The sequence below is a fragment of the Sporothrix brasiliensis genome (assembly GCF_000820605.1).
Source record: "Sporothrix brasiliensis 5110 chromosome Unknown Cont20, whole genome shotgun sequence".
In the NCBI taxonomy this organism is placed as follows: Eukaryota; Fungi; Ascomycota; class Sordariomycetes; order Ophiostomatales; family Ophiostomataceae; genus Sporothrix; species Sporothrix brasiliensis.
Genome location: NW_024467139.1, coordinates 6,608,874 through 6,627,004, shown reverse-complemented (window position 1 = coordinate 6,627,004; position 18,131 = coordinate 6,608,874). Strand labels below are relative to the sequence as shown.

The 18,131-nt window shown below is 56.2% G+C and overlaps 2 protein-coding genes across 2 annotated transcripts; both read left to right on the top strand.

Annotated features, from left to right (window-relative positions):
• Positions 1 to 972: 972 nt before the first annotated feature.
• SPBR_06566 (uncharacterized protein) lies at positions 973 to 3,849 on the top strand (the record flags this gene model as incomplete). The annotated part of the gene is made up of 1 exon (XM_040764822.1): positions 973 to 3,849. One exon carries the CDS (start codon positions 973 to 975, stop codon positions 3,847 to 3,849), a length of 2,877 nt encoding a protein of 958 aa, XP_040617731.1.
• A 617-nt stretch (positions 3,850 to 4,466) lies between these two features.
• SPBR_07586 (Co-chaperone Hsc20) lies at positions 4,467 to 5,480 on the top strand (the record flags this gene model as incomplete). The annotated part of the gene is made up of 1 exon (XM_040765840.1): positions 4,467 to 5,480. The coding sequence occupies one exon, from the start codon at positions 4,467 to 4,469 to the stop codon at positions 5,478 to 5,480; it is 1,014 nt and encodes a 337-aa protein (XP_040617730.1).
• Between the last annotated feature and the right edge of the window lie 12,651 nt (positions 5,481 to 18,131).

Sequence of the window (18,131 nt, the reverse complement as noted above, 5' to 3'; positions counted from 1 at the left end):
TGTTTTGGTCCTCTGTTTCGGCCGCCGTTTCTCTTTGCATACGTCTGCGCCAATGGCTGCCGGCCACTATTCTCCAATTTAAGATTGCGCTCTTTGACGGCGGCTTCTTTCTTAGGCGTTCTTCCACGACTTGGCCGTTGTTGACGCCAGGCGTGCACCAGTCAACGGCCGTCCACTTGCGACCTCGCCGTATTACGACCTACGCAGCCCACTTTCTCCAACAATCTTCTCTTTCTCGTCGTTTTCTTCTCGTCATCCTCGTCCCTTCTTCTCTCGCTTGTGTCTCTGCAGCTTTCCTCTTCATTGTCTTGCTCTCAGTGAAGACTCTGGTTGTTTTCTTTCTGTTTCTTTTTTTTCCTTCGTTCTTGTTGTCCCTATTCCTTCATCTCATTCCTTTTTTCTGAACCCTCTTTTCTTCCCATAATACGGCAATACGCACGCCAACACCAAAACGGACTCGACCCCACAGCCCACGCAAGTGCTGGCGAGAGTCTAATTTGCGCACTGGCACGTTTTCTGCACATCACTTTGGAATAGGGGGAATACGACACGAGGACGATTGAAGACGAGACGATCAGTACCGACGGAAAAGATCGAAAAATAAGAAAAGAAAAAAAGAATCAACAATGTACTGACTGTCCTCCTTTCAGCTTCTTGCAAGACGATACCGATCTTTGGTATGCGCAGTTTGCCGGTGTTTTCAAACCCAACAACATCAACAACTCACAGAACCAAGTGAACACCCACAACACCCACAACACCCGCTCTGCCCGCTCTGTACCTGCATCAGCTCCACCGCACTACATGCGCACTGCTGGCCCGCCGTCAACTAGTCTGCCGGCGAGGCTGCCCACGAACCTCATGGCAGACTCGACTGCTGCCTTGCCCGGGCGGTTGACGGGCGCACCAAGACTGTCAACAGGAGTGTCAACAGGAGTGTCAACAGGTGTGTCAACAGGAGCGTCCTCAAATATGTACGCAGGACCGACCCGCCATACTCTTGTCGAGTCTTATGTGCCTGCACCGCTGCGCATCGAGAAGAAGCCGGCGATCCAGACGACTCAAGCACAGACAACTCAAGCACAGACAGCGCAGACAGCACTCGCACAACCACAGCAGGCGACGATCCAGGCAGCAACACCACCCATGCAGTCGACCCAGGACTTTGTGCGCCGCACCGACCGGAGCATGGCCCGCCAGCAAGCCCAGGAGGCCGTGATGCAGCAGCAGCAGCAGCAGCAGCAGCAGCAGCAACAAAACTACGGCCATCAGCCACAACAGCAGCCACAGTACTCCCTGTACCAACCGCGCCGGCCGGCACCCGCCCACGCCCCTGCCCACCCTCATCCGCACCACAGCCACCTCCGCGGCCCCAACAGCGCTCCCTTCCAGTGGCAGCGTCCGGCCCTCCTCAAGCCGACCAAGGCGGCCCCGGCCCGCCCGCGCGCGCCGGGCGAGATGTTTGCCGCGCTGCCGGGCGAGGTCTTGGAGCTCATCCTGGACGAGCTCAAGCGGTCGCACATGGAGGACGGCCAGAGCTGCGCGACGTGCTGGATGCGCGACGCCTGCGCGATGGCGGTGACGGCGCGCAAGATGCTCAAGTACGCGCGGGTGGCGCTGTACGAGGGCATCGAGCTCGCGGGCGCCGAGGCCGTGCACGCGCGGCACGCGCCCAAGGCGAAGAAGCTCAAGTCGCAAAAGGAGCGAGACGAGGCCGCGCAGCAGCAGGCCCGCCGCCTGCTCGCCGACTCGCGCCTGTCGCTGCTGCTGCGCACGCTGCAGGCGAGCCCGCCGATTGCGGCGATTGTGCGGACGCTGCGCGTGCCGCCGACGTTTGCGTCGGCGCTGCTGACGGCGCCCGTGGCGCCCGACGCGTACGAGGCCCTCGTCGCGTCCGTGGTGCAGGCGTGCCCCAACCTCGAGCGCGTGCTGGGCTACTACCCGGCCTACGACCACAACGCCGCGCACGCCCGGTACGCCGCGGCCCTGGCCTCGCGCGCGCGCCTCAAGGAGATGACCTGGGTGGTGGCCCCGCTGCTGTCGCAGGAGCAGCGCGAGCAGCACGCGCGGGCGCAGCGCGAGCACACGTTGCTGCAGCAGCAACCGAAGCCGCGCACCCGCGGCAAGTCCTTTTCGCACATGCGCCGTCCGGCGTCGCCGCCGCTGCTGCCGTCGCTGCCGTCGCCGCCCGTGTCGCCGCGCCTGGCCCAGGACGACGGGTTCGCCGAGCGGATGCGGCCGCGCACGGGTTCGGCTGACGCTGTTGGGACGCCATTGTCGCCGCCGTCGTCCTCGTCCTCATCCTCGTCCTCGTCCTCGTCCTCGTCCTCGTCAGCCGTCGCCCTCGCGCCGCGCCAGAGCGCCCGCTTCCTCAACCACCACATTCACTGGCAGTACCTGTCGACGCTCGCCGTGCACTGCCTCCCCGGCGCCACGCTGACGCCCTCGACGCTGCTGGTCGACGCCCTCATGTACCTGCCGGCCCTGCAGAACCTGTACCTGTCGCATCTGCCCGCCGCCGCGTTCGACGACGCCAGCCTGCTGGCCCTGCCGCCGCTCCGGAAGCTCGCGCTCGTGCACCTGCCCGGCGTCACCGCGCAGGGCCTGTCGACCCTGGCCACGCGCGGCACCAGCCGGTCGCTGACGGACGTGTCGCTCGTCCACGTCGGCCGCACCGCCGGCGACGCCGGCGACATGCCCAACCTGCCCGCGCTCGCGCGCCTGCTCAGCAAGCTCGACAAGCTGACGTCGCTGTCGCTCGTGCAGTCGCAGGCGCCCGCGCTGCCGTCGGGCGACGTCATCTGGCTGTTTCCCTACCTGGCGTCGCCGTCCCTCGAGAAGCTGCACTGGGACGTGCCGACGCCCACGCCTGTGCCTGTGCCAGCGGCAGCAGCAACAACAGCAGCGGCAGCGCCCTCCGAAAGCCCCTTTGGTGCGCCCCTGGCCGGTGACGTCGTCCTCGCCCGCAGCATCGCCGCCCAGGGCTTCCCGCGGCTGCGCCAGCTGCGCACGCCCAACGACCCAGACGGCCTCTTCCAGGCGCTGTGCCGGCCGCAGGAGCGCGTGGTCCTCGCAAAAGACCGCTACCGGGGCGCGGGCACAACGTACCCCAGTGCATTCACGTCACCAGCAGGGACGACTTCGACAACGTCGACGCCTCCCTCGGCCGCGGCTGCGGGCGGCCACCGCCAGCGCGACTCCGAGTCGTCCCTCTTTTCGGCGTCGTTTGGCACGCACTCGCGCACCAACAGCACCGCGTCCTTTACGTTTGGAAAATCGTCGCCGTCGTCGTCGCCGTCGTCGTCGTCCACGTCGAGCGCGGTGTCGTCCGCCTCGAGTGCGTCCTCCACGGCGTCCGCGCCGCCCGCCGCCGAATGGACCTGCACCCACCTGGGCGCGGCGCGCGTGGCCGCCCAGGCGCGCATCGACGCGTCCCGCCGCGCGCCGCGCATGCTCGTGCACGTCACCGACGAGCACGGCCGCCTGGTCGACCAGTACGGGCTGGCCGGGTTTGTCGGGACCGTCGGCAGCCCCATCACGTACCACCTGCTGCCGGATGCGGGCGCGTCGGACGAGAAGGGCGGGCTGGTGGACATGCACGATGTCTTGTGCGGCGGCGGCGGCGGAGGCGCTGCCACCGGGGCTGACGACGCCGTCGCAACAAAGAACAAGACGGACAAGAAAAAGGAGGACACGTCCGAGGCGAACGCCTCCATCGCCGCCTCCGCCTCTTCGAGAGAAGGCTGCACGGGCCAGTGGAACGCCAACTGGGAGCTGCCGCAGAAGAAGGACCGCGCGCGCTGGTGGCACACGGAGCGCCCGCGGTCGCGCGCGGTGGCGTTGTTTTAGGTTGATGGAAGGACCGGAGACCATCTTGTTGCTGCGATAATTACTAATGAAAGAAAAGGACGGCGGGCTACAAAAACTTTGAGGTGACGGGCATCTTGACGATTTATGCAAAGCGATTTCTTTGGGTTTCCGTTTCTGGTTGATTTTGTATTACTCTCACTCACCCTGTCTGTATCTATGACATACCCCTCGACGCCAAATTGAATTGCAGGATGAAGCAATCCCTCAGACGCCAGCACTGTACATAAAGCCGTCTACCTCTGTCCGACATACTCTTTGTCGCGACTGTTGACATCTCCGCCAATCTCCACGGGCTTTCGGCGTTAATTCGCAGTGGACGTCAAGGCGCTATCCGGCTGTTGCCGGCGCCGAATGGCCACTGTAACAGCCCAGTAGCGTAATTACGTCGCCCCTGCCACGGGGTTCGGCGATGCCAGCGTGCAAGGCCTACCAACGCCCCTAAGCCTCGACGTCATATTCTCCCCACGGGCCTGCCAGCGATCCGAAATTTACGTTTTTTTTACACGCGAGCCAAAGCTGGCCAGCAACACAACGTCGACATCCAGGAACATCACGACGACACCCACTGTCTCCATTTCGCCCACAACAAGAACACAATGCCACGATTCGCAGCATTGCCTGCTCTCGGTCGCGCACCGCTGTGTGCGCAGTGCGCGCGCGCTGCACGCCGCAGTACGGCGCCGAAAGCAGCAGCAGCAGCGGCAGCAGAAAGGCCGCCCACGTTTACGTCCACGTCTCGCGCCATGACCACGGCACGACGGTCGTTTGCGTCGGCGCAGGCGCGCACGTCTCTGCAGCAGTCGCGATGGCTGTCCCTGTCCCCCCGGCTGTCTGCCGCCGCGCGCGGCCCACCGGCAACAGATCCCGATGCGGCGTCGTCCTCATCTCCGTCGGCCGCATCCCCGTCGACGCCGCCCTCGTTCTACGCCCTGTTCCCCAAGACGTTCCCGCGCGGCGCGCCCCCCGCTGGGCCCTTTGCCGTCGATGTGCGTGCTCTGCGCACCGAGTTTCTGAGGCTGCAGGCGGCCGCCCATCCGGATTTTCACCATGCGGCGGGGGGCGCAGCAGACACCAGCGTGAGTGGCGCTGCCGACGCAGCCGACGCCAGCGATACGAGCGAAACGAGGACACAAACAGGGACACAATCAGGGACTGGCCACTCTAGTGCCCGCGCCCGCGCCGAGGCCCTGTCGTCGCTCATCAACGAGGCCTACCGCACCCTGGCGTCGCCCCTCTTGCGGGCCCAGTACCTGCTGCGGCAGCGCTTTGACGTCGACCTCGCCAACGACGAGTCGACGCTGACTGGCGACCGTGGCAATGGCAGTGGCAGTGGCAGTGGCAGCGGCGGCGGCAAAGACATGGACCTGCTCATGGCCGTCCTCGAGGTGCGCGAAGAGATTGAGCAGGCCCAGGCCGAGGCGGACCTGGAGCCCGTGCGCGCGGCCAACGACGCGCGCATGCGGGCGAGCGAGGCCGTGCTGGCCGCCGCGTTTGCGGCCGACGACGCGGCGGCGGCGCAGCGCGAGGCCGTGCGGCTGCGGTACTGGGTGAACATTGACGATGCGCTGCGCAACTGGGAGCGGGGCAAGGACATTGTGCTGGAGCATTAGGGGCTGCAAGCGAGGGACGGCATGCCGGGTCATGCAGCTGCATCGTGGGAGCATCGGCACGGCCATTTTTGTATTTTTGCTGACTGTCTCTGACAAATGCGAGACAGCGATAGAAGTGGCAATATACAGCGAGACGCAACGCGACGCCCACAGACCGACTGAATATCGCTAGCCTTCATTTGCCCACCACCCTCAACGGGCGAGCCGTGGAGAATGCCGCCTGGCGGTCGTGGCCATGAGATGGACGGATCGTATGGACGAGCAGGTTTTGTGGCACCCGTCCGCGGAGCACAACATACAGCGTGCGACGATATAGGGTCTGTCAAGACCAGAAGACCAAACACATGAAAGAGACAGTATCAAAACGAACAGCAGCCTCGGCATGCCTAATGCAGTATACGAAAAGCATCCGCCGCACATCGCACCCTCCAGCTTGCAGACACGTGGGGGTACGCATGGGGGAACGGTGGAGGTGCGGAGTGGATGGAGGCAACAAAGGGAGTGGGAGGCTTGACAGCGGGATCCTGCATGGCCGCACGCCTTGCCTGCTTGCCTGCTTGCCGTACGCCAGAAGCAGCTGCTGAGGCTGCGCAGATTGCATGAACAAAAACGGCGCAACACAGGGTCACTACGAATAGATGAATGCCATGATGCGTATTTCGCACGGCGTGCTCCAATCTATTCCGTGGTTGTCCAGCCACGACCCAAATCAAAACCGGGCCCTTTTCATTTCTCGTCTCGCGTCTCCCATTTTCAACCGGCGAGACCTGACCACGGGACCCTTTATGCAAGTCATAGCCGAGGATGGTAAGGGGCCAAAGGCTTGTCTCGGCGGCAACGACGCACTCGGAGCAATCAAAGACAGATGACACCCAGATGCCCATGAGAGAGGGAGAAGGTCTATGACGCACGATGCGATGGAGGGAGGGGTGGGAGTAGACTGCGATATGATATATGATGCGACACAGTGCTTCGCTCGATGGGAGTATTGGATATGCATATTGTACGCATCAAACAAGACAATCAAATGCATCAATGGACGTGGAAGTGGAATAATACGGTGGAAGAATACAGCAGGATTGTGCCATTGTGAGGAGCCATGTTTTCCTACAGATGTCTGGGTGGAAAGCAAGACGAACCAGAGTCGACGGAAACTCGGTTGGCACAGCCGGCCAAAACTGCTCAGGACCACAAGGACCAAGAGAGCCAAGACCAGGCCCTCCAGCCAGGGCAACACGAACCACGTTTGTGGACTCTTGGTTGCGAAGCACTCGTTTGCATTGGGTTTTATTTCAAGTTTCTTGTCGTTTTGCGAGTGGGTGTTTTGTATGTTCACAATTCACAATTCACAATATGTCACACACTAACCGGGCCCGAGCTTCCGTTTATTCACGGTTTATTTCCAGTCGACACCCCTCGACCTCGTCGTGTCGTCCCTGGCTGGGTCCAGAGTCGAGGGATCGTCATGTCATGGCCTCGCGAGTTGCGCCTCGCTTACGGGCATCGGCCTCGTTTGCATAGTGCGATAGACAAAGTACGAATACGGCCACGACGTACATCCACAAGTGTATGGTTGCAGTGGACCCCATTTCCTGGGAACGGGGAAAGACTGCATGCACTGCAACGCTTTCCCCTGCATATGCCACGGTGGATGTGTCCGGCGTTGTCTTGGACAGCATCCACAGGCCGACCGCGCCGTGAAGATATCTAACCGAGATTCGAGGGGACGATGCCAATTCAAGTAGTCCCTTTTGTGAGGCGACGTACGTCGATAGCACGTAGACTTGGTTACTTTTCGTCATTCTCAATGCCCACAAAATGCATGAGCAAGAATCCTGCAACCAAGGAGGCCATCTTCAAAACGTTTATCCCCTTTTAAGACAGAGACCTGTGCAAATGACGACACATCCGCAGCATCCGGCAATTGACGCAGACTGGAGACTGGAGACCGAGACTGGAGACGATCTCGCTGTATGTTGCAATTTCATCCTGATACAGGGGTAGACACTTTGACGGAGCACTGAAGCGTTGCAAAAACGTGGCCGAGTAGCATTCATCAAGGTGTCAAAATTCAGGATTCGCAAGGTATGGACACTGGACACTGGAGATTAGACAATACACCATAATAATTAATCAGATGGAGGTGGCCAGGAGTCCCTTGCAACTGCAGCTTAGATTGCAACATAAATTGCACCACTACGACAGTACTGCACCACCAGCCAAATAGTTGCTCTGCTAAGGAGGGACCGTTACAAATACTGTCGATGGTCGTCCGATGACTTTTCGGTCTTGACGGAGAGTGCAGTCTCGCCTGAGCGTCAGACACTCCTTTAATTGCTTACTTGCTGCAATCTGTGTACACTTTATTCCGCTATGCTGCTTCCGTTTTGCTTTCATGGTGGGCTGAAAGCAGGCTCTGAGAATGAGAGGCGAGCCAACCCGTCCATCTCTCCATGATGCGACAAAAAGTGATGATGGACGCTGAACGAGTTTGTACAAAGCTTGTAGTGACTCCCTCGCAGAGACGGGGAACACACGTCATGGTCTTCTCGGCATATGTGTCCATCCTCTGCCCATCTTCTGTCCTTTCTCGGCCGGCGGTGTGCACATCGTGGGGGTTCGAGCCCCCCCCCCTCTGCCCCCAATTCGCCCAAACAGCCGTGTGCTCTGGCCTTGCCAGGCCGCCGTTCCGCGTGGGATGCATCACGGGGTGGAAAGATGGAACGATGGCAAGCTGGAGGGGGGGGATAACACGGTTATTAAGATAGAGGATCAAAGTTGCAATTAGAGGAGGATGTGCCCATGATGGCCCATGATGACCCATGACCCATGACCCATGACCCATAACCACGATGGGGCGATACTGAGCCGCGCAAAAGGTCAGGGCTAGTCTGGTCCGGGCTGGGCTGGGCTCTGCCGTGTCGTCTGTCTCGTCTGTTTCGTCCGCGTCGTCCAGGTCGAACCGGTGTCCAGCTGATCATGTTTCGGCGGTGAGCCTATTAGTCCAGGTGATAATGTCCTTTTCTTCTGTCCGCTGGCGAGCACTGTCAATAACACAGCTCTTATCAATAAGACGGGCCGCGTTATGGCGTGAGGCTTGTCAGTAGGACCTGATAAACGAGACGGAACAAAGACCATCGTATGGCGTCATTCGTATGTACGCTCACAGCGGAGACGCCGGCCGACGACATTGGCCATGTATTTTCTGAACCGAGCCGTCGCTGTTGGGCGACAGAAACAGCATCTGCGTCAGGACTCCGTACGGCGTACAAAGTAGTGGGCGATGCGCTCAACCTGGGCGCCAACCTGGGGCACGGACGTCCCAGGCAGAAACCATTTCTCCAACGACCAGGCCACACGCTTTGCGCGCAACCAAACGTCGCGTCGCCACCGCTCGGGCTCGTCAATCGGGACGTGCTAGGAACAAATGGTCGACGGAACCATTGAATCGAGGTTCGAGAAGCTTTTCGAGAAGCTTTTCAAGAAGGGTTTGTCGTTTGTCTTTTGTCGAGGGCGGCAGGCTTTTGAACAAAATAAAAGAACGTGCGCTGCAGCTTTGTTGCGTACCTTGCAGAACTACTGTCCCTCTCTGACCACCTCTGGCCATCTGAGACTTGCTGTGCATTCTGTGCACGTTCTGTGCACACGGCCAGTCCGCGTCTGTGGTGTCTGTGAGTTGCGTGCGTTCAGCGTGTTGGGGCGCTGTGTGGTAAATTGCATTCATACGACATGCTTCTTGGAGACACGGAAAGGCACCAGAGCAACTGCCGGGCCGAGAAGGAAAAGGGGAGACGAACGACGAGAAAAATGGACGGGCGAGACTCGACCGCAACACGTGGGCTCTCGATTCGGCTCTCGATTCGGCTCTCGATTCGGCTCTCTATCCGGGCGTCTGCCCACATCACACGACTTGTCCCGTCTGCATTCCTTCTTCCTTCCGCGCCCAGAGCCGCCCACTGTTCCCAGGCAGCAAGCATCAAACGGCCATGTGGGCTGCCGCGGGCGTCCAGGAGGGCACATCACGCAGATCGCTGTTGGATCACTGTTTAGTTTTTGCATGTTTGGGGGACAGGGCGGGACAGAATGCGTGGGGAAGCACGGCAAGCCGTTGTGATTTTGTTTTTGCGGTTCTTGTTCGCCAGGTCGCCATTAAAATATAGGCCATATAGGCCATATAGGCCATATAGGCCACAAGGTCGAGTGCTGGATAGCCCGATTGGGTAACCCTGTGTTATGAACAGTTCGACGTGGCCGGATTCAACATCGTATCCGCTCACGACGCGGCCGTTGCGGTTTCCAGGCGATTGCCACTGCCCAGTCCTGTCGTGCCCGGCACATTCCGTCTGCAGTGCATATGCTCCCTTGCTTCTTGTCTTTTTCTACTTGGTCTCTTCCCTGTTTCAAGACTACTGCACTCCAGAATGCAACGTTCCGCGTCGACGACTGCGTCCCAGTCTCGACAGTGCCCTCTCATCTCTCCAACGGCCGGCTTAGCCCCTTCTGCTCTGCATGGCTAGTTCTCGTCAGGTCTCCCCGGCTATACTACTCGCAAGCATTGCTGTTTTAAGTTACGCCAGTTTATCGTGACCTTGAGACTGTTTATTGTATGTCAGACTGCATGGCGACAAACATCTACTCCTGACGAAACCTGCTAGATCATATCTATGGTCAGGAAGCAAAAGCAAGTCGACAAAAGGTGACTCCATAACGCTTTGAACAAGCCACAAGCCACAGTCACAAGTGTACGTCCAATGGCCTGCTGACAGGCTCACTGTTTTGCGTCGCAGGTCTGTCCCCATTGTCGATCGCCATCGTATGCGACATGGCCCGATCCTGGCCTGACTGGCGGAAGGTCATTGCGGGTGATGGGAAAATAAGCCAATCCCAATTTGACGTGCTGGCAGCTTGTACTCTGTCATTTGTCGACCTTGTTGTCAGTTGCTTCCGGCAGTTGCGGGGAGGACTGCCGTTGTACATGTATTCAACGATTTTATTCACGTTGATTTTATTTGTATGTATTTGCAATCCCTGCTTCTTTTTCCTTTTTTGCTCTCATCCTCTCACATCCGCCTCGGCTATCTTCTGTTTTAGGAACCCTTCTTTTTTGTCTTGTATTACGCTCTTTGTTATCCCTGTACGAAGTACTCTACTCTCCTATTTTTCGTGACGAAGCACGTTTCGGTCGATGCGCTCGGACCTCTTTTTGGAGAAGACCAACGGCCACACGACATTCACGCGACAAAGAAAAGACCACGCGAAAAAAGGGGAGAGCGGCCAAAGTAGAAAATCAAAAATGGAGAACAAACCAGAGAAAACAACGGGCACACAGACACTCCATATTCTGCCCTCTGTAGTCTGTATTCTGCATTCACAGTTACAAACATGCTGGCATGCTGACTTGAACGGTGAAGCAGCAGCATGTGCGACGTCAAGTGATCTGATACATGCTGATCGTTTTGTTTGGGATGTGTGGAGTACACGATTTTTTTTTTCTTTTTTTTCTTTTCTTTTTTCCTTTTTGTGTCTGAACTGACTCTCACACACTCGCAGCCTTGCATACTCGTGCCTGCATGGCGTCGTATGCAGTCTGTCCTGCACGACTCTGCACCAGTGTGCACGTGGCTCAAAGAGGATGCGTCCGGTACAGCAGACGCCATACAAGAGGACATTACCGTGGCATGGCTGCACGAACGTACGATGCGAAGAAAGCTGCTAGGGCCTCTTTGGCACTCGACGTGACGGCTGCATGCTGTGATGTGATAGTCCAGAGTATGTCCGTCTTTCTCGTGCCATCTTCTTCGATTGCTTCTCGTTATGCGCAGTCTTGGGCTTGCTTGGCTTCAATATCAGACTCTGTACATTCGTACGTCGTATCTTCTTTTTCTCCTTTCCCCCATCTCCCATCACTCTCCTCCCCTCTCCTCGTCACGCCTTACGCCGTAGTTTCCAGTCCGTCCGTGCGCAGAGGCTACGACGTTAGCCCCATGCGACCGTAGTCAGTAGTGACCAACTGGGGTCAAAAATAGCCCCAACAGGGAGTGTTGTCTCCCACGTCGACTTTTTTCCTTCTCCCCTCTGAATCTCCCCTCTGAATCTCCCCTCTCTCTTCACCTTTCACGTCACCCCCCTTTTTGTGCCTCGTTGCCTTTCTACCTCTCTGCCTTTGTTTCTTTTCATCCCCTGGCCCGGTGGCTCCTTGTGCTGCCCCCAACCATCGACGCCTGAATTCTCATTCGTGGACTAACAACTCCGTGTGTCGTACATTCGTAGACCCTCGCTCTGTAGGGTTGACTTTGCCAAGGTGGTGGTCTGTGTTCGTCGCTGCCGAGCCATCCTGGATGCAGCCATCCTGGATGCAACCATCCTGGTTTTGTATCTTACTCTTGTCTTGGCCGTCGTCTTCCTGTGTATCTCTGTATGTCGTAATTACTCCGTAATTTCTGGCCCCTGTCCTGGTTGATTTTGCCAGCCTGGTCGTCTGTTCAGTCCATCATTGAATATTTCGTAGACTGTTCGTGTTGGTTGTGTTCATGTAGGCGGTTGGCGGTTGACCGTTGACCGTGACGGTAGGTGGTAGGTGGTGGCCGTCGGCGTCTGTCAGAGAGGGAAAGACGAAAGAGATGAATGAAGAGCACGTCGCAGCAACACGTTTGGATGAGCCGGCACTTGCAAGATGAGTCGATGCAGGTGATGTGTGAACTGTTATGCCGTGGATTGGATGTTTGTACGACACAGGTACATGCAGGTTGTGCAGATTCGGTGTGTTTACGATTTGGATCTGCCTGGTGCCATAATCTTACTTGGGCCACTACCATACTGCCGCCTGTTGTCGCCCAATGCTTCATTGCCGATGACTTGACAAGTTTACGGAATACCACATCGTACGTTGCCCATTTCATTAAATCCTGCGAGACGATCAATGGCGTTTTGGCAAGGAAATATGTCGTAGTATGGAATGTGCGTACGACGTAATGATCAAAATCTCGAAAATCAAAATCAAAAAGCAGGTGAAAATGTCGACTGCAACATCGAATCAGGCCTAGCCCGGCGGAGCACAGTCGTACTTTTCTTGGCGCCCACCCTGCCCCTGCGACCGTTTGACGGAACATCGTTTTCTTATCGTGCCACTGGGCACAAAACGACAAACCGGTCCGGCCAATGCTGCCCAGCTGCCCTCGAATCCCGCCAGGCCCGGGGATCGCAACCAGAGACGGATGCCAGGGCCAGGATGGCCGGTCCATGTCGCAGCCCGTCAGAGTCGTAGTCGTACGTCGTCGATGGCCTGTTGGGGTGCACGTCACCCCTGGATGTCGTGACGGGGGACGATGCTCATCACAGTATGCCGACATTCGTACGGAGTATGTGCAAAGTAGATGATGTCGGGTTTCGGCCAGTCGGTCACATCTCCGCAAACCAGGTGGCTGCAGCCGGGAAGCAAAGTAAACAGTCAGATGCGCCGTACGTCACGATCAATGGTCAAGCCAGGGACGCGGCAGATGGAGGCCAATCTCCAGCTCGTCATTCGACATTGATCGTCCGTGGTACGAATACACGGATGCGCTGAGGCTGGCTCCTGGCCAGGAAAATAGCCATAGCCGCAATGTCCGTGTACCTTGGCCTCGTGTGAAGTGCAAGAGTGAAAGGCGGCCCTGCTCTCGCTCTCGGCCCTTTGATCCCTTGCCCCTGGCTCACCTGGACCTCTGTGCGCGCATGATTTGTTGTGTCGTTTTGTCCGTCGTCGTTCGTTTTTTTTTTTTCTTTTTCTTTTTTCTTTTTTCTTTTTTCTTTTTCTTTTTTCTTTTTTCTTTTTTCTTTTTTCTTTTTTCTTTTTTCTTTTTTCCTTTTTCTTTTTTTCTTTTCTTTATGTTCTTTATTTTCTTTCTTTTGTCCATATCCTTGATCGTCGCCCCTCTTCATTCCTGTTCTCATACCATTTCTCTGTACATGCGCACTGCCCTCCGGCAGCGTATCCGAAAATGATCAGTGTTTGTAAGGTAGCGTTTGATTTAACGGCTCATGTCCCGTCTTTTGTCTGTCCTTTTCTATTCCTCTTGTCTCCAACCTCCAATTCTCGGTGTATGACGGTGTGTGCTCAACGTGCATCACGGTACATGCACGTCTTCCCCCATTCCTCATCCCTCATCCCTCGTCCCTCTTCCCTCACTTCCCACTTGAAACCAGGTCTAAGCGGCCTCTCAAGCCTCTCAACACAATTGGGGCCTGTTTTACCAACAGTCCTTTTTCGAGGCCTTTACGAGTTCTCGCCTTCTCTTGTCACGTCCATACTCTCTTAGTATTGTTCTTCTTCCTCTTGTTCAGTTTCTTTTTTATTCTTCTTTACTCGCCTTCGTTTCTCCCTTTGCTTCTCCTCTTCTTCCTCTTCTTCCTCTTCTTCCCTCCTCCCACCAGCTACTTCTCCACATCCCCACCGATCATCTCGTGCCGCTGTCACTTTTTGACACAACGGACGTGCCTCTAGGCCAGACTAGACTAGACTGTGTTTGAGCACGATCAACACGTCTCTTGACCACAGTCCACCACTGCCACGCCTTTTGCCCTTTTTCTGACGGCCACCTCTACGACATGCTCTCTATTTAGTTCTTTTCTTTTTCCGTTGTCTTGGCATCCACGGCGTTTCCCTTTATTCCCTCGTTTCTTTTCCGTGCTTGGTGACTGTCTGTCTCGAGCTCTGGTTATTTCCTCTTCTGGGCGTTCCGCGTTCTCTGTCTGTGCACCCTCTCTTGCCTCCCTCCCGGCAGGACGACCTCTCTCTCGCGCAATACACTTTATATAAGTCGCCCACGCTGTACTTTGTCCTCATATAACCCGGACGGACCTCGCCAAGGCCAGGCCACGACAACAGGCCAAGCATCTCGTGGCTGTTCTGTTTGTTCTGTTTGTTCTGTTTGTCCTGTTTGTCCTGCTTTGTCCTGCTTTGTCCATTTCTCTTTCTCTTTTCTCGTTTCTTTCATCCGTTTCCCATTTCCTCCCGCTTCCCGTGTCCTTCGGCCTGTGTCCTCGTCTTCATCTGTCGTCCTTTGCTCGCTTGTGGTGTGCAATAAGGCCCGCGGCCGGCCCAAGGTGTTCCAACTCAACATCCAACATCCAACATCCAACCTCCAACCTCCAACCTCCAACGCAATATCCAACATCCACCATCAATCCACAATCTACAATCTTCCATACACACCCCTCCCCCTGTGCCCTGGTCTGCGTCCTTTTTGTCTTACACCCTCGTGGCTGCGTTGCACACCCCCCTTTGTTTCTGTCCTCTCTTCTACAAAAGTACCCTTCACGTCTCTACCTTTGACTCGTCAATCCCTGCTCTTCTGTAGAGGACTGCCTTTTTTATGTGTTTGATCGATATTTGATCGTTGTCTATTTGATCTGTATTTTATGATTTCCGTTTTTGCTAGCCTTCTTTCTCCATTTTCTTTTACCCACTTCATTAATCATTCTCATCACCTTTATCTACTTTACGACTTGCCCTGCAGTCCTTGGCTCCGTCAGTCGTACCCCCCGTCTCAACCAAACTACCTCGCCATCGACCTCTCAATTCGTCAACCTCGTCAACAGTCCTTACGAGTTCAATTTACTATTTCATCATTCTCTTCCCCACCGCCTCCCTCCTCCTCCTACCCTCGCCTCGGATCGTCACTCTTCTCTCGGAAGCCGGCCACTCCCTCTCCCTTAGTTGCACCGTCCAGGATCCATCATCCATCGATCCACCTATCTTCTACAGCTTGTGGCCCTGTCTCTTGTTGATTGCTCACCCACGACTCTATTTTGTATAACAAGGTGCAGGACAACAACCCAGGACATCTCGCACACATATCACACACTTCGTTTCGAGGTATCACTCCCGCACATATACACCCCTCACCGTGTCCATCCATCTCTCCATCTCTCCGTCTCTCCGTCTCTCTGGCTCTCCATCTCTCTTCGTCTTGGCGCCGATACTCAAGACGAGACACAGAAAACAGCTCATATCTGCTTCCACCTATTCTCGTCCTCCACTATTCGACCAGGCAGAACAGACCGGGGTCCCGGACGAGGCAATACAACAGCGTTTCTTGTCCTTTTTTCGTCTTCCTTCATCCCTCGCGTCCAACAACACAGCCGTCACGCAACTGGCTCGGCGTTTCTCGGCTCGTTTGGGGTTGGCATCCCCTTTGGTCTTGTCGGTTCTCAACGCCATCTTGCACCTGTCTCGAGATATATTAAAGACTCCTCTCGCCTCTCGTCTTCTGGACCTCTCAACCCTCATCTCTCCTCCTCTTTCCTCTTCTCTCCTCCTCTCTCGCCCCTTTATCCTCCTCTACCATCTTTCTCTTCAACGCCAACCAGGCTCGCCCTCTCTCCATAGTCCCACCACCAAACCACCGCGTCACCATGTGCGACTTTACAAAAAACTACTACATCTACACGTCCTGTGTCGACCCGGGCGCACACTACTTTGGCACCTCCGTCGACGGCAGCCGGAAACACGCGTGTTCCAAAGGGCCGCATGAGCGGTACATTGTCCTGCCGGGGCAGTGTCCTCTGTGTTGTGGATAAACCAGCAATATGCGATGAGCGATGAGCGATGACCGACGAGGGACGAGCGAGGCGAGTCGTCAGAAATCGACGAGCAACGCGTCGACAAGGAACCCCGTCTCTTTGACTCCGCCATCCCATCACACTGCTCCTGAGGTGCACAACAAACGCCACTACTGTCAGAGAAACGCCAGAGACCGTCACAGCCATCCAGCCATCAGCAGGTCGCTTGAACTGCTGTCACGCACCGGGGCTGTCACGCGTACAACGCCAAAACGCCTCGACGTGCTGAGCCGGCGCCTCTTTACATCACGGACTCGTCCTTTTTCTACGTTGCAGCTTTCGTCTTATGTCGTCTTCTCCCTCCGTTTTCTGCTCGTTTCGTTTTATTATATCCCCTGTTGCCAGCATCAATTGACTGTTTTGGTGACTTCCTTTCCGGTTTTCTTGTCCAACTTCTAGTCTTTTTTGGTACTTGGAGCGAGGCGCTACAGGATCTTGCGCTTGACTTTATGTGGTTTGTTTAATGTCCGATTTCCATACACCTTCTTGTTTTCCTTTTTCCTTTTTCCTTTTTCCTCGCCACCCACGGTGAGCCATCACCTCTGTACGCTATGCAAAGACAGTCGTTTCACGGTTTTCTTCATCTTAATATTTTGTGGACGCTGCCACCGGACGACACTTGGGCTCTCCTGGTAGGGCCATTCTTTCGTCGTTTCTCTCGTTGTTTCTTCCATTATAAAAGACTATAATAGTGCATTATTACAATACTACAAAGTATCCGTTACTTTAACATGATCTCTTTTGGATTTTCAATCAGCAATGGTCGCCGGCCATTGTCACAATGGCCTCCATCCACGCCTGACCTTCACGCTGCATTGCCCTGCATCCTTCATCTTCTACAACCTTCCAGAAAGCAGGAGACACGGCACGACCAGCAGGAGGGGAATGGCTAGGCGAGGGACAACATGAAATCAACAGGAGGATCAAGCCAGCCGGGCACATACATGGGGCCAAGAGGGTGTGCACCAGTGTCGTGGCCATCCATCTATGTTGCTATGCGTTGCATGCAGAAGACGTGCAGAAGAGACGCAAAGGACATGGGGACGTTCACAGGACCTGCAGGCAGGATAACCGACGAGAGCGGGGCGCGAAGACCGGAGGGCCATCCCACCAACGGCCAAGAATCCAGGAGACCGTGATGAGTCTCGACGAGTGAACACGACTGGGCAGCGCACGCCCCAATCAGGACACCATCGGACACGACGCACGCCCGGACAACGACAATGACGTCTCTCGTCCATTAATTCATATCGCGTTGCCGATTTGCCCCCCTCTTCACCCTTTGGCTTCTCCTCTCGTCCCTTCACTCGCCCCTCCCTCATCCACACCGGAACCAGGGGGTGGAGCTGGCCAACTCATCACATATAGGTGCGGCGGGCTATATGGCGACCGGAAAGCACGTAAGACGTATGTCGTAGAAGAGGAGACAGAGAGTCCAAAACGAGGGTGTCGGCAGGATAAACAGGCTGTGTTCTGCGGACAGGGATCTCCGTATGGTGCCCGTTGCCTCTCGTCTATCCGTTGTTTTTTTTTTTTTTTTTTTTTTTTTTTTTTTTTTTTTGGCACTCCTTCGCGTCCTTCTGCATCCTCCGCACACACTGTTTTCCTCCAATCCACGTTTGTTCGTCTTGCCTTTTCCCTCTCCTCGTCTCTCGCCCTCGTCGACCCCTGGTCCTTGGACTCCCCGTCCCATTCCGCATCGCCGCCCGCCTTCCGAAGCCAAGCTTTGCGGGCCTGGTTTGATGAATCAAAACAGATTAACAGCCCATGGCACCCCATGACCATAAACAGTCAGGCGCATCGTCCAGCTTCCCTCGGCTTGTTTGGGTTGTGACGGCCTTGTGATTGCTCCCTGTGCCCATCTTTGCCTGGGCAGAGGATATTCCTGTTCCAGGTATATCAAACAGACAAGAGCAGTGACTGGTCTGGAGAGGATGACTGCCCAAACTACGTTTGTGGTCTGCAGCATATGAGTGGAGTGGGAGGGGGCAAATCATCACTTTGTATGATCTTCCCCGCTTGATGGGCAGGGCAGGCCAGGGAAGAGAAGGA